General features: G+C 39.0%; 1 protein-coding gene across 2 annotated transcripts in view; it reads left to right on the top strand.

The window, feature by feature from the left end:
• LOC150088369 (WD repeat-containing protein 20) overlaps nucleotides 1–16,744 on the top strand; it is a 329,684-nt gene that overhangs the window by 243,134 nt on the left and 69,806 nt on the right. For both annotated transcript variants that reach the window (XM_090370747.1, XM_090370746.1), the window contains exon 4: nucleotides 15,756–15,811. In XM_090370747.1, coding sequence (XP_090226873.1) covers nucleotides 15,756–15,761 — 6 coding nt within the window. In that variant the 3' untranslated portion in view covers nucleotides 15,762–15,811. The remainder of the gene's footprint in view (nucleotides 1–15,755; nucleotides 15,812–16,744) is intronic.

The following is a 16,744-nucleotide window of genomic DNA, read 5'->3' as shown; positions in this document are numbered from 1 at the left end:
TAGAGGCATATGATGCAAGAAAGCAAGATTATACAGCAGGCAGGGAAAAAAAAAAAACCTTCCCATTTCATCCATCCATTCGCTCAAAATGTTTCTCTAGTTCTGCCTTGAATTTATTTAAGCTGTCAACTTGTACAATGACAGATAGAAGTTTGTTCCAGTAATCAACTACCCATGGCTTGAGCAAATTTCCACACATCTATTCTACAATTGTCTTATCTCGATTTGAATTTATGTCCACTCAGGTGAGTAATCTGTGCAAGAGGAAGAGTCCTATTAGCATTGAGCTTGCTCAAACCATTCAGGGCCTTATACACCTCAATCAGATCAACTCGCAGGTGCCTAGTCTCCAGACACTGCAATTTTCAAAACTTAAGCCTTTCTTCGTAAGAGCAATCCTTTGTTCCATTCACTAATCTTGTTGCCCTTTTCTGTACTTGTTCCAGTAGCTGTACATTCTTCCTAAAACGAGGCCACCAAACCTGTATACAGTACTCAAGGTGTGGACTGACCATTGCCTTATACAAAGGGATTATCACCTCCTTATCCCTTCTAAAAAAATTCATGTATATCTTTGACAAGACACCATGTACTACTCTTGCAGACTGTCTACACTGCTCAGAAAACTTCATCTGACCGACAATTACCCCCAGGTCCTTTTCATTCTCTACCACCCTGAGTATAGTGCCACACAGTTGATACATTACTCTGGGGTTACAGCTACCCATGTTTAGAACTGTACATTTGTCAATGTTTAACTTCAGTTCCTATTTCTCAGCCCATCTGCTCAGATGGGATTTCAAATTTTCTAGATCCTGTTGCAGTAGCATACTGTCATTAACAACCCTGCCAACCATCGTATTGTCTGCTAACTTAGACAGTAAGCCTGATATACCTTCATCAGTATCATTAATAAATGCAGAAAACAACACTGGACCAAACAGTGAACCCTGTGAGACTCCACTAATAACATTAATCCCTGAAGAGCAGTTTCCATTGAATACCACTCTGTCTTCTCCCACTCAGCCATCCCTTTATCCATAGTGGCAACTTGCTCTTAATGCCACAGTGCTCTAATTTGTAAGGCACTCTTCCATTTGCAACAGTATCAAAATCTTTTCTAAGATCCAAGTATATGATATCAAAGTTATTCTTTGCATCCAGTTCCTTTGTAAACACATCATAGTATCCAATCAAATTGGTCAGACAAGACTTCCCCTTAACAAACCCATGTTGTCTCCGAAGTATAACTGAAGTCTTGTCTAGATGATTCTGCAGTGCTTCTTTAAATGGTGCATCCATTAATTTCTCTGGAACAGAAGTTAAACTAACAAGTCTGTAATTAATTTTCATACTTTGATTCTCCTTTGTGAATTGGGGCCACATTTGCACATCTCCAATCCATGGGTACCTCCCCAAGTCCAAAAAGGCTCTCATAATTATGGCTAAGGATTTCCTTACTTCCTTTGCTGCCTCCTTTAATATAACTGGATAGCTTCCACCCACCCCATGTGCCTTAGGTTTATTTTCAACAATTTCTGTTCCACTTTGCTCTCAGTTATTACAAAATCATTTAATCATTGCCAGAGTGTAATACAACTCGGGCATTCCCCTCCCCGAATAACTCCTCATGTGTTAATGTTGATGCAGAATACTCTTTCAGTTTGTGATCTACCTGATCAAGATCATCAACAGTTGAATTATCGATATCAAGTGGATCAATCTGATTCATCCCCTTCCTTCTAGAGTTTACATAAGTAAAGAACTCTGCTGTTTTTCTTTGCATCCTTTGCCAAAGATTTCTCGTAATCTGCCTTTACTTGCCTAACCTCCTTTGAGACTTGATTACAGTCCAGCTTATATCTACAATAGGCTTCTATGTCACCAGTTAATTTATATGTATCCCATGCATTTTTCTTCTCTGCCACATGTCTCATCTGTTCGTCTGACATCCATTTAGGACTAAACTTTGAACAATATTTCTTAGTTGGTAGGAAAAGCCTAGTAGCTTCCAAGATTAATTCTTTGAATTATTCCCATTTAGAATTTGCCGTTGGTAATATCATTGGTTGGTCCCACTGTATAGAATTTAAAAACTCTCTCAGACCACCATAGTCACCTGGATGAAAGCAAAAAACCTTCTCTTTACCCCTAATGGTTGTTACCTCTTTGAGTAAATCCCACATCAGCACACTGCGATCACTTCCAACTAATGGTTCCTTTATCTTTATGGTTGTCAGATGAACTAATGAGGCATATGGCAGAGAAGAAAAATGCATGGGATACATACAAATTAACACGTGACACGGACGCCTATGATAGATACAAGTTGATCTGTAACCAAGTTACAAAGGAGGTTAGGCAGGCGAAGGCAGATTACGAGAGATCCTTGGCAAGGGATGCGAAGAAAAACAGCAAAGAGTTCTTTACTTATGTAAACTCTAGAAGGAAGGGGATGAATCAGATTGGTCCACTTGAGATCGATGGGTCAACTGTTGATGACCCTGCTCGGGTAGCTAACAAACTAAATGAATATTTTGCATCGACATTCACACATGAGGAGTTATTCAGCGAGGGGAATGCCAGAGGTGTCTTCAACTCTAGCAGTAAGCTAGAGAATCTTGTAATAACTGAGAGCAAAGTGGAGGAGAAATTGTTGAAGATAAACACAAGAAAGGCACCTGGGGTGGATGGGATCTATCCAGTTATATTAAAGGAGGCAGCAAAGGAGGTAAGCAAACCCTTAGCCATAATTATGAGAGCTTCCTTGGACTCAGGGGAGGTACCCATTGACTGGAGATGTGCAAATGTGACCCCAATTCACAAAGGGGGATCAAAGGCTGACACAAGTAATTATAGACCTGTGAGTTTAACTTCTGTTCCCGGAAAATTAATGGAGGCACTGGTGAAAGAAGCACTGCAGGATCATCTAGACAAGACTTCAGTTATAGCTAGGACACAGCATGGTTTTGTTAAGGGGAAGTCTTGCCTGACCAATTTGATTGGATACTATGATGCAGTCACAAAAGAACTGGATGCAGGGAATAACTTTGATATTATATACTTGGATCTTAGAAAGGCTTTTGATACTGTTGCACATGGAAGACTGCTGCACAAATTGGAGCAGTGTGGCATTGGAGGCAAGTTGCTGCTATGGATAAAGGGGTGGTTGAGGGGGAGAAGACAGAGAGTGGTAATCAATGGACACTGCTCATCGTGGACTAATGTTATTAGTGGAGTCCCTCAGGGTTCAGTATTGGGGCCTTTATTGTTTTCTGTATTTATAAATGATATTGATGATGGTATATCAGGCTTAATGTCCAAGTTTGCAGACGATACGAAGGTTGGCAGGGTTGTCAAGGACACTACTGACACTATGCTGCTGCAACAGGATTTGGAAAGGTTGAGCAGATGGGCTTCGAGGTGGCAAATGAAGTTTAACATTGACAAATGTAAAGTACTACATATGGGAAACAGCAACCCCAGAGCAACGTATCAACTCTGTGGTACTACACTGACAGTGGTAGAGAATGAAAGGGACCTGGGGGTGGTGGTGCAGGCAGATATGAAGTTCTCTGAGCAGTGCAGACGAGCTGCAAGAGTAGCTCATGGTGTATTGTCAATGATATATAGTAATTTTTCTAGCAGGGATAAGGAGGTGATTATTCCCTTGTATAAGGCAATGGTCAGGCCACACCTAGAGTACTGTATACAGGCCTGGAGGCCTCATTTCAGGAAGGATGTAGAGCTGCTGGAACGAGTACAGAGAAGGGCAACTAGATTGGTGAATAGGACAAAGGGGTTCTCTTACGAAGAAAGGCTTAAGTTTTGCAAATTACAGTGTCTGGAAACTAGGCACCAGCGGGGTGATCTGATAGAGGTGTACAAAGCCTTGAATGGTTTGAGCATGCTCAATGCTGATGGGATTCTTCCTCTAGCTCAGAAAAATCACCTGAGAGGGCATAAATTCAAATTGAGGAAAGACAGATGTAGGATAGATGTGCGGAAATTTGCCTTTAGCCAGCGGGTGGTTGGTGGGTGGAACAGACTTCCATCCCTTGTCGTGGAAGTTGATAGCCTAAATAAGTTTAAGGCTCAGCTGGACAGGTATTTCGAACGAACAGAGGGGTGAAGTGGAAGTGGTTATTTTTATTTATTTATGTTACTTTTTTTTTTTTTTTTTTTTTTTTTTGGCTGATGCTGCATAAGCTTGCTTTCTTGCATCAAATGCCTCTACTAATGCTAATGCTAATGCTAATCTGCAGATTTTGATGCATAAAGAATCACTACTGTTGATCAGATCAAGAGTATTACTCCCTCTGGCTGCCTGCCGAACATTCTGCTGTAGAAAACAATCGTCCAATCAATCCACAAAAGCCTTGCAAGTGTGTGAGTGACCAACCCACAAGTTTCACTCAAAATCCCCCTTTGTAAGACAATCTGATTTACTGGCTCACTTTATTTCTCTTTACAGTTGTTCATTATCCTCATCAGAGTTATTAGGCCTTTAACACACTCCTATTCTCAATTTTGCTTTCTCGGTGCTTATGTTATACGAAACTGCCTCAACCCTGCACTTGTCTACCCATGTCAACTGGCTGCACTTCTTTAAATTTTATGCATTTCTTAATTAACAGCATTGCTTCTCCTTCCTTCCTGTCCTGTCTGTCCTTTCTTTACACATTGTACTCCCAAAATTCTGCACTGCTTATATCTGTGTGACACCACATCTCTGATATCCCAACAATATCCGCATCTGATATTTTGACTAACACCTCAAATTCATTATATTTATATACTAAACTCCTAGAATTGGTGTGCATGCACCTGTTATTTTTCTTAGCTTCCCAACCAAGCCCATGTATTTATTTGTTTTGTGATGACTGCCAGCAGTCTCTATCCCCCGCTCCTTGTTTTCCATTCTGCTTCTCATTCCAGTAAAAGCAGTGCAAGAATCAGTTTCACCTCTGCCAGTGGCTACTGTTAAATCTATTAGTCCGTGTATCCCCACCCCAAGCTAGCAGTTTCCAACCCACCTAACAAGGCCAGATAGCATCAAATATTCTTGCACCCTTTCTATTTAGGTGTATTCCATCCCTGTTGAAGCAGTCTCTTTTGTTAACAAGCACAGACCAGACTGAGAAATATTCTACTTCATGAGCCTTGCACAATCTCTCCAAGGCCAAATTGATTGACAAAGCTTTCATCACATACTCCTATCGTGTCTTGGCAGAATTGCAAATGCTTTCAAATTTAACCCTGACTCGTGGTTTTTTTCAACATTGACATGTACTTGTTAAGTAATTCTGCCGTTCTCCTACTCTTAATATCATTGGTGCCAGTGTATACAACAGTATCATGTTTTGTGCCCTTAAAAGATGATATCTGCTCTGTTCATCAACTTTTGCCTCAGTGAGACACCTTGTCCTGTTCCATCTATCCTTTTTGCACAATATATTCCCTATCCTTAACAAGAGAGTCACTGACAGCAACTAGTTTCTGTGGGACCAGCGCATTCTTCCTTAGGGATTGCTGCTGTGTTTCCTGATGTTCAAGTGCAAGCTCTGGCGTTGGTGTGGGCAGCTGAGAGCTTAATGAGCCCCTAAATTTAAATCCTTTGAGCGAATCTACCCCAATAAGTATATTGGTTCCTGAGAGTTCTGTAAGAATCTCTCAGTGCATCAACCTCCTTTTGTGGCCAAGATGATCTGATTCTTTTAAAATGTCTTCTCACCTGGTCTCAGAACTTTTTACTTATCTGAAAATAATCTCCGTTTATAGTCACTTCTAGACCTATTTCCTATAACTTGTATAATCACTTCTAGACAAAAGTAATAGATACAATTTGGCCATAGTAGCCCTTGTGTCATTAAACCCACTTTAACAACAACTTGCCTGGCACCACCAGGGAGCTACCTGCTTCCTTGTTTTTTTTCTTTTGGATAGACATGTTTTTATTATGACATTTGTCATAATCGGTGCGTAGTCGTGTAGGTTATAATTGTTGTTTGATCTAGACCACTAATTTTCCTGCTTTTGCAGCTCAGCTGTTGTAAGTTCTGTGAAGATATTCCAATTTGCTTTCTTTATGTTATATCTTTTGGCATCCAACAGGGTTTGTTGGGTGTTTGTAACTGTTTATTTAGTTTGAAAGTAGTTGCTCTATGATCTGATGTTGTGGCTGGCTGGACACACCAGTCTCTGATTTTATAAGCTATTGAATTTGTAGCAGGAGTGACATCAACATCACTCTCCCACATGGTGCTGATAAAAGTTGACAGGTTATTTGACTGATTTAATACTTGAAATATGGAGGTAATTTTGTATTCAGTAAGCATCTGGCCATTGTGTGTGCCCGCCCTGTTTTCTGCATGGCTGCACCATAAGATTGACATCAGCGCACACACACTAATGGTAACATTAGGTAGCAAATCTGTAGTGTGACTTATATCTTCACCTGGTCTGGAATAAAGTGAAATAACATAAAACTGTCCCTCAGCACTGATATGGGCACAAACTGCCACTGGGGTGCAGAGGTAACCCACACTTTGTAAGGTCAATGTTTTTAACTACCCTTGCTGTAGAAGGAACACCTTAGGTGTATTCTATGATTTAGCCTCTTGGATATCCTTGAACTCTACCTATATATGTGTAGGGTTCTTGGAGTACCAAGATATCTATATTGTTTTCTTCTAATTTGATCTGATCCACAACATGTCTAGGAAATAAACTCATACACCGACCATTAAATAAAATTTTACTGTAACTAAAGTTTTTTTACAAATAATATAAAATCAAAAACAAATTATTTACAATAAACTAATGGTTGTATATTACGGAATGCTAGAAACTGTAATAAAAGATCATTTACTATAAAATATGCTAAAATATAAAAATTAAAGGTGCCAAAAACCGTTAAAAACCTGAAGCTTTCGAGAGCATCAGCTCCCTTCTTCAACATTAATATGACTTCCTGCAACATCTCTTTATATAGCAGGCTCACGTTACCTCCACACGTGGTTCCATCAACACATGGGCAGAAGCGGAAATGGCTTGGGTACGTGGCAAACAAAATCGTTCATCCAAACTTAATACAATTGCTTCACAAATAGGATGAATGCATCTACCTCTATCTCTATCCATAGTATTCTTACTGGATGAGCCAATCCGTAAACCCTCAAGCCATTTTCGCTCCCAGTATCCATGTACACGATCCAAAATAATAGCGTCCTCCGGGGAGATTTGATGTTGCTTCTCCCAAAAATGTTCCGCCACAGCAGACTTATTGTAATCAGCGGTTCTTATGGCATTTAAATGTTTTCCCCAGACGATCCCCCCCCTTTTTTTTTTTTGGTAATTGTTGGCGCATCGGCTTCTGTGGCCATAATGGCCACAAAAACCTCTCAAGGTTTTTGCAGTACAGTAATACCCCGAAGTTACGCGATAGGTGGGTCCGACGAAAATCGCGTAAGTTGAATTCGCGTAAGTCGGGGTACAACTTTGCATATAAATACATATAAATTTTGCTTAATTGGGACCAAGGACTAACAAAAACACTAGTTTAGAAGAAAAATATTAATAAAATTGCAGTTCTTTATACATATTAATACAAAATATGTATTAAAAAAAAAACAAATGACTTACGTAAAAAAGTTATTTCGATGGCTTCATAAAATCTAACAAATTCGTCTGACGACACAGCGCGTTCTTTTTTTCACGCAGAATTTCTTCGTAGCAAGCTAATAATTTTTTTTATTCCTTGCTTTGTAGCTACAACGCGTTCTTCGTTGGAGTCTATGTTTTCTAAAATTTTTAAGCCCTTTACAATTGAGCCCTTTTCAATTTTCAACCTGTCAAGTTTGCAATTGTCATGTGCTTTTCGCCGTTGCTTCATTTAGGCCTGTAGCACGTGCAATATCACATGGTCTTTCATTTCGCTCAAAGCGTTTCACAATTTCATATTTTTTCTCTATCGACAGAGGTGGACTGGCCATAAGCCTTACCGGGGAAACCCCGGTGGGCCAGTGTGATTTTGGCCATAAACCATAGTATGAGGCCACTATAAATTTTCCCGGGTAAGAATTTTTGACCCAGTCCGCCTCTGTTTATCGATAATTGCTTTTCTTTTTCTCTCTGAATCTGCAATGTCTTCACCAGGACGCTTCCTTTTCACACCTTTTAATTAAGTATTTTACTCATTTTTAGGGAATAAAGCACAATTACAAAACGAGGAGGCACGCTTGATACGCATAAACAAAGCTGCGTGCATGTAGCAACTGAATAAACAACACCATAAAGGCAGAGATACACTATTAACACCTCACATTTCTAGGGGTTACTACCATAAAACAATAAAAATCCAGTTGCGTTTCTGCTAGTGAAATCTGTTATAAACTGGTAGTAAACTCGATCTAATTGCATTTGCGATTATACCGATAGCTGGAATTGTGTTGGTTTTTACGTTATTATGGTGAAATGTGTTTCCCCTTCACTGATATAAAAAACATAAAAGCAACAAAGTTGAATTTTGTTCATCTTTCGCTCTCATTCTCCGCCATCGCACCGTATATCGATAACATATGAAAAACGACCTTGAAGATAGTGGGCGGCAGCGTTGCCAAACGAAAAAAATCAAGAACCGCGTAACTCCGAGTTCGCGTAAGTCGGGGTAGCGTAAGTCGGGGTATTACTGTACTTTGATCCAAGCCCGAGGCAGGATTCGAACCTGCGACCTTTGGTTTGCCAGGTAGGCACTTTACCCATCCGGCTAGCCTGGTCGGCCAGACGATCCCTGAGCCGTCATTTTGTTTCCCCCACATAACACTCCCCACAATCCGGTCATTCTATTCTGTTGAAGAAGAGAGCTGACGCTCTCGAAAGCTTCAGGTTTTTAACGGTTTTTAGCACTTTTAATTTTTATATTTTAGCATATTTTATAGTAAATGATCTTTTATTACAGTTTTTAGCATTCCGTAATATACAACCATTAGTTTATTGTAAATAATTTGTTTTTGATTTTATATTATTTGTAAAAAAACTTTAGTTACAGTAAAATTTTATTTAATGGTCGGCGTATGAGTTTATTTCCTAGACATGAATTTTCCCGACCTCAGAGGCCTCTTTCAGGATATTGTGAGTAGTTATGGCCATATAGTTGTGCAACATCTCCGACAGTATCAGAAGTATTGTGTAAAAGAAGCCAGACAACAACTGCATTTAAGATTTGCTTACCGCTGCAGAGCGCATGGGCTGGTACTGCCTGGGTTTATGGTTAAAACACCTTTCCAGGACGTTCGATTAGTACGGGCCACTGTGCGTTTTCAAAAGAGTATTATGAATGTTTGGATTCATAAGCTGCATGAAGATCTCAGATTTACTAGACGGGAAATTGGCATGTATTTAGGTAATGTTGGTAATAATGTTTCTTCTAGACACCTGGTTCTTATCAGAAGGTTAGTCTCGGATAAAGTTTCTAGGGTAGCAGAATCATATAGGCAAAGACAAATTATGAAGTTCAATAGGTTGGTGAGTGAAAATGTGGTACAGCGATATGATAGGAGCACCCATTTTATACATAACTTGAGTAATGGACAGCTCACGAAAGAACAGGAGGCAGTCCTTAGTCTAGGCCCCAAGTTCATGCTGGTACCTTCAAAACCCCCCATTGTGGAGATAGCAATGGGTATTGAACGGGCCATTAATAAGTTTCCTGAGCCTTTAGCTAATGAAATCCGGGTGAAGTCTGCCACGGTGTTGAGTCAGGTGAGGAAGGCATCCCTAAATCTCAGCCTAAGTCAAAAGAGAGCTCTAGAAGAATTGAGAAGAGATAAAGGAATAGTTGTTCTACCAGCAGACAAAGGGAGATCAACAGTGGTCCTAAATATAGAGGATTATAATAAGAAGGCATTGGATCTTCTGCAAGATAATAACACTTATAAGGTGATCCAGAGGAACCCATTGGTGGGCCTGGAACGGCGAGTCAACAAATTGGTGCAATCCTGGTTGAACATGGAGAAGATTTCTAAGGAGACTTCCTGATCATTACACGCTACAGGCAGCCAACTCCCGCGATTCTACAGACTGCCAAAAATTCATAAGGCTGAAGTACCCTTGAGACCTATAGTTTCATTTATAGGGAGTCCTTCCTATGCGCTATCAGGGTACTTGGCCAAATTAATTGTTCCCATAGTGGGCAGTCCGAATATGTTATTAAAGAGAGTTTGTAAATTTTGTGGGGAATTTGACTATAAATGATAATGAGAGCATGATCTCTTTTGATGTTGAATCTTTATTCACACGTATCCCTATTAATCATGCAATATATTGTGTAAAAATGGCATTGACCAGGGATGTCTCACAATAGATCACTGCTTGGTGTTGAAGATATTTGTACCGGGGTAGAATTATGTCTGGCTAGTACTACCATGTTATTTCAAGGAACTATGTATAAGCAGGTTCACGGTATGGCCATGGGTTCACCCATTAGTGCCACCGTGGTCAACTTGGCCATGGAGGAGTTGGAAAGCAGGGTTTTTAGTGGGTGTTTGTTTCCTATTAGAAATTGGAAAAGATATGTTGACGATACCTTTGCCCTAGTCCAGAAGGGGAGGGAGGATGATGCCGTTTGCTCGCTTAACAGCTTCTCCCAATTTATACAATTTACCTCAGAGGTGGAAACAGGCGGTACCCTGTCGTTTTTGGATTTATTGGTCTCTAGGGCGGGTTCTAGACTTACGACGTCAGTTTTTAAAAAACCCATGTGTAGAGGCCAATACATCCACTATAATTCAGCACAAGCTGGACAATACAAGAATAGTGTAGCAAAAGCTTTATTTGACAGAGCAGGATCACACTGTACCACTTTTGAGGATAAAGAAAAAGAAATCAATCGTGTCACGGTAGAACTTAAAGTGCGGATACCCCCAGAGGATCCTGGATAGATATAGTAGAGGAGTGTCCAAACGTAGGGAGCCTTTCGTCCCAGTAGCCACCGCATACATCCCCTACTATCCGGGCCTTACTGAGCATCTGGTAAGAATTTTATGGGGTTATAAGACACGCCGTGTACAGCTTCCTGGGCAGAGGTTGTGCACAGCTGTGTCCCAGGTCAAAGACTGTATACCAAAAGATCACAGTAGCAGAGTTGTTTATAGAATAGAATGACCAGATTGTGGGGGGAAACAAAACGGCAGCTCAGGGCTCGTCTGGGGTAACATTTAAATGCCATAAGAACCGCTGATTACAATAAGTCTGCTGTGGCCGAACATTTTTGGGAGAAGCAGCATCAAATCTCCCCGGAGGACGCTATTATTTTGGATTGTGCACACGGATACTGGGAGCGTAAATGGCTTGAGGGTTTACAGATTGGCTCATCCAGTAAGAATACTATGAATAGAGATAGAGGTATACGTATTCATCCTATTTTTGAAGCAATTGTATTAAGTTCGGATGAACGATTTTGTTTGCCATGTACCCGAGCCATTTCCGCTTCTGCCCATGTGTTGATGGAACCACGCGTGGAGGTACCGTGAGCCTGCTATATAAAGAGATATTGCAGCAAGTCATATTACTGTTGAAAAAGGGTGCTGATGCTCTCGAAAGCTTCAGGTTTTTAACGGTTTTTAGCACTTTTAATTTTTATATTTTAGCATATTTTATAGTAAATGATCTTTTATTGCAGTTTTTAGCATTCCGTAATATACAACCATTAGTTTATTGTAAATAATTTGTTTTTGATTTTATATTATTTGTAAAAAAACTTTAGTTACAGTAAAATTTTATTTAATGCTCGGCATATGAGTTTATTTTCTAGACATGAATTTTCCCGACCTCAGAGGCCTCTTTCAGGATATTGACCCACAACAGTTCTTACTCTTTGAGCATTCAGCTAGATGAAGTTTAGAGCCCTAGTTTTATTTATATTTTTAATCTGGCCCAGAGTTGGTCCTAGATTGTATTAGCTTTATCATTTTTTGGTAGCAGGGGCATTTATTATCCCCGATGCTATTGGGAATGGTCCATGCTGCCTTACAGGTCACTTTGGCTGCTGATTTCTGTTTTTCAAATTTTTATAGTCATGGCCAGGGACTGCAAACATGTTTTCTGGCTGCAGTCTGACCATATTTATGACAATTATTACACTTCTGTGCGATTGTGATTTGGTTGTGATTGTGATTTGGTGGTTGTGATTGTGATTTGGTAGTTGTTGGCGCATCGGCTTCTGTGGCCATATTGCACCTCCCAAGGTTTTTGCAGTACTTTGATCCAAGCCCGAGGCGGGAATCGAACCCGCGACCTTTGGGTTGCCGGGCAGGTACTTTACCCACTCGGCTAGCCCAGTCGGCACACTTCTGTGCATGGAAGTATTCCCTGAACATGTGGCTGGTCCAGCCAGCATAGGTTCTCTGTTGTTACTTTAGAGCAGTCCATATTCTTGGTGATATCTCCACAATTACATTTAACTGACCATCTTTTCTCTCTTGGTTCCCCTTTTCAATATAAATTCTCTAGCAAATTCTTCTATTGTAATATTATCCTTATATTTTATAATATGGATCCTTCATTAATTCCCTTTTGGGGGGTAACTTCTGTGATATCAAACATAATTACATAGAGATTTCTCCCTTTGGGCTTTTCAGTTTCTAATCCTGACTTGGTACTGGTTTGCTTTCTATTTTATTTAGGTCTTCTTTGTTACCTAACTCAATTAAAACTCCATTGTTTCTAGTCTTTCTAATATTGTTTACCTTTTTGTCTTTTATATGGTGTTTCAGTTTGGTCATAACAGTTTCTCTCACTAGATTTAAGTGTTGATTCAGATTTATCCTTTAGGATTACTACATTATTTTCCTTGTCTTTTGGTTATCCTGTCTGGGCTGAGCCCTCTGTGTTTTACTGCTTCCTACCACTTGAGCACGACATACTTTTCCTCAGTTACAGACTCCACCCTTGCCGTTAGTACTTAATTCTCTGTGTTTAACTCTATTATTTTATGTTTCAGTAGGGTCCAACAGTTCACTATCTTGTTGCAAATGTGATCCTGTTTGTCTGTTTATGTAAGAATTCTTCTAGATACAACTTGATCTTCTTTATTTGCTTTATTGGCATTTAATACCTCTAATTTTATTTTTTTCTCTTCCTCTGTTTTCTGTATTTTCTTTGTCTCTATTCTCAGGTTGTGTTTCCCTCTCTCTGACCATTTTTATATTAATGGGGCCTAGGGGACAAGTTTCTATTTCCTCTATATTTTCCTCATTTGGTGATTGGTTCCTGTGGGTTCTCGTTACATCGATCTCAAGTCGAACTTTTAACATTTTTCTCGAAAGAATTTTAGTCTTTGAGCCATAATAAGGTAATATACCTGTTCTGTAGATGGTGGTTGGGAGTAATTTGGTATTTTTTTTTCCAATATCGACCTATTTTTACCGAAGATATGGAGTATTTCTGTTTTAGGGGGAAAATGCAATTTCTCGTTCTTTGCTTCTCAAGAAAATTATAAAATCTAAAAATAGGTTCAATGTAATATCATATGTACATTTAAAATAATACAAGTACAGCTATTTTTAGCAGTATAATACCTAGTACTTCTGAACAGTTATAAAATCTCTAGTTGCCACAGTGTGATCGATCGCTGGCACTGTACTGGTCGTGCTGTACAAAAACTCATCCACCAATAAAAGTACTCTTACCCTATAGCTTTCACTTACCTTCATTTATAACCATGCTTTGATATATAAAATTTGTAATATAAAAGCATTGAAAATCCAAATCTGCAGTGTTCACGATCCTGGTCGATGTCCGCCATCTACTATCAAGCAGAACTGTGTGTTGGCATGTCCGTTCTTCTCCACGACTACGGCGCCACCCCAGAGAGTAGAGGCAGCGAGGTTATACACTAACTGTTCAGATGCCTCCTAGAGAGCTACCAATTGGTTTGGTCCAGTGGACTATCTAGTGGCTGGCATGTGAACACCATTTTAGATTTGTATCCTCGAAATGTAAGAAGATTGGATCTCACCGTGATGCCCATCATAACCTCAAAAGAAGTCAGTCATGCTGCATGATGGAAGAGATGTGGAGGTAGAAGGGTTTGCCAGAGACTAAACAAGGTTCCACCACTTCAAGCCTCGAATAAGCAAAGTGGTGATATTGCACTGGTTGATGAGTCATCTGCCACCGAGTATTGTCTGGTAAAACGGAGGAGTGGCATTCCTCCATACATACATACTGTGTGAATGTCACACCTTGACCCCCCTCCTTACATTGGTTTGCACACCTGAGTAGTCATCATCAGTATGCTAGGTGCCATATTTCAGGACTTGCCCATGCGGATTATACCCAGTGTTACTAACAATTCTACCATAGTGAAGGTGCAAGCAGAAGATGTAATTGTCGCAGAATAACCAGACTTTTCTGAAATTTAGTCTACTTGACTTGAGTGCCATCCGAATATCCGTTCTATCAGCATTTTAGAATTCCAGGTAGCAAGCCCAGCTTATCATACCTGAGAGAATGTCTGTGGCAGTCTCAAAGACCAAAGTTACCCAATTTTAGCTCATTTTGGGAATGAACTTGGTTTTCACACCTTTTTGCATTTCACCTTGTTAAACCATAATGGGCATCTCAGATGCTGCACTGGTGAGGTGCCTAGCCTCTCATCAGTGAATTGCTAACAAGCTCTGAAATAGCTGTCTAGGGATAGTACCACATTACAATTAAGTAACATTGTATTTTTCTCTTTAGAGTGGTGTTACTTATTAGTGACATAGCATAAGGCAACTTGTTGTGATGAAAGTTTTCAATTTGAAAGATCTGTGCCTTTCATTAATCATTATTTTACATCCATCCATATAAAATATGGATGCAAGTAAGTTCTGTTATAGTTAAACTTATATAGTATTAATGGATAAGCATTAGAGCATTTTATTAGCTCATTTGGAAAATATTTGTTCATATGATTTGTAGATCTAGGTTAGGTAACATCATTTGAACACTTGTTAAGCTTTCTCACTTATTGGAGAAGATAGCCCCCATATATGCACACATCTCCATGCCTCCTGTATGACTATGGTAAAAAGTTGCCTCCTTGTGCTTTGAAAAGTTTTTCGCAGGCATTAGGAACCTGGAGTGGATTGTGAGAACTGTTTCTCCTCCCCTGGAAATCAGGACTACTTCCCCTGACCTTCATAAATCAACTTCCTCACATACAATATGTTACAACTTTTATCTTTCTTCTTTACATGATCATATAGTAGCTAATTATAAATAAAAAAATAAAAAAATTAATCTCACCTATGAAGAGAGTGGATGGGGGAGATTTGTTGGAAATGTGGTAACTTGCATATATTTTTAGCCATTAAATGTATTTTATTTCTTAGTGCAGTTTGTGTTCTTAGCAATTTCTAGTCTGTATAAACAGCATATTGTTTGCAGGAAATATCTAAGGAATTGATATATTGGGCTCATGAGAAATACAAGGAAAATTCATAATCACCACATTTATATATACATCTGTTATGGAGTTCTATGCATTTACTAATAATGCTTTTTGACTGAGACATTTCATCACTGTGTAAATCCCCTTAACATAATAATAATAATAAAAGTTAGTGCTTTATTTATGTTAATTCTAAATTTCTTTTTATTCTAAATGTTCTAAATTTACTTTTGACGGACTTGATTTTTGAATTATCTGATTATGTTATGTATATAATGATAGCCATGCTTCTAAATTCATGTCTTATATTTTCATATAGGGTTAGCTGTGGGTTGTCGGTCTATGGTGCTTTGCACACAATCTCCTGACTTTGAGGTAATATTCAGAGTTATGATTTTTTAAGTTGCCTAATGCATTTGATTTGCGTACGCACCTAAATATATGAAAATTAAATTTTAATTTTTGCTGTTATGTGTACAAATATGGAATGCTACTTAACTATATTTAAATATTCAGTTTTTTCTTTCTTTTTTTTTTTTTTATTTAATATTTTATATGTACATAATGATTAGCATTAGTATAGGCACATGATGCAAGAATTACATGGAAAATAAAATAGGGTACAAAGTTTTATGGAAAATTTTACAAAATACTCTTGGAACGGTAAGATTAATAAAAGGGAGACTCTTTAAAGTGCAGGTTGTTGCATTATTTGAAACTGTTTAGTTTCAAAGATAAGCAATCAATAACAAAGAACACGACACACACAAATTGCAAGTAACACAATACACGCAAGTGAGAACTGAGTAACGAGTTACAAAGCTTTAAAAATAGGAATGAAGAGAAGATCTGAAAATAAATTTTTTATATGATTGAAGATTTCATGGAAGTGTAAACACACTTCATCATAATAACCCACAGAATTCCAGCTGTCGATATTATCGCAAATTCAGTAAGATCGAGTTTACTGTCCGTTTATGATAGATTTCACTAACAGAAAAGCCTAATAAACAGGTGACTGCTAATTGTTTTTATTGCTTTATGGTTGTGACCTCCAGAATTTCGACCGAACCACGTGGTACCGCCGGAGACAATCGTAGGGTAATCTCCAGTGCTGCGGTCTCCTGCCCGATTAAACGGCATGCTGTCCCAATCAAGCGAAGTATTTTCTCAATTGGGTTCTGTTTTTTAAGATTTGCCCCAAATAAACGGCTGCTCCGATTAACAGGTGTCCCAAATAACCGGAATCCACTGTAATTTGAAATGCTCATTCTACTGAAAGAATATAAAAAATGGTAATGATTTGAT

Source organism: Mastigoproctus giganteus, chromosome 3, assembly GCF_048544385.1.
Source record: "Mastigoproctus giganteus isolate SK-2022 chromosome 3, ASM4854438v1, whole genome shotgun sequence".
Taxonomy (NCBI): Eukaryota; Metazoa; Arthropoda; class Arachnida; order Uropygi; family Thelyphonidae; genus Mastigoproctus; species Mastigoproctus giganteus.
This window is presented reverse-complemented; position numbering and strand designations above follow the sequence as displayed.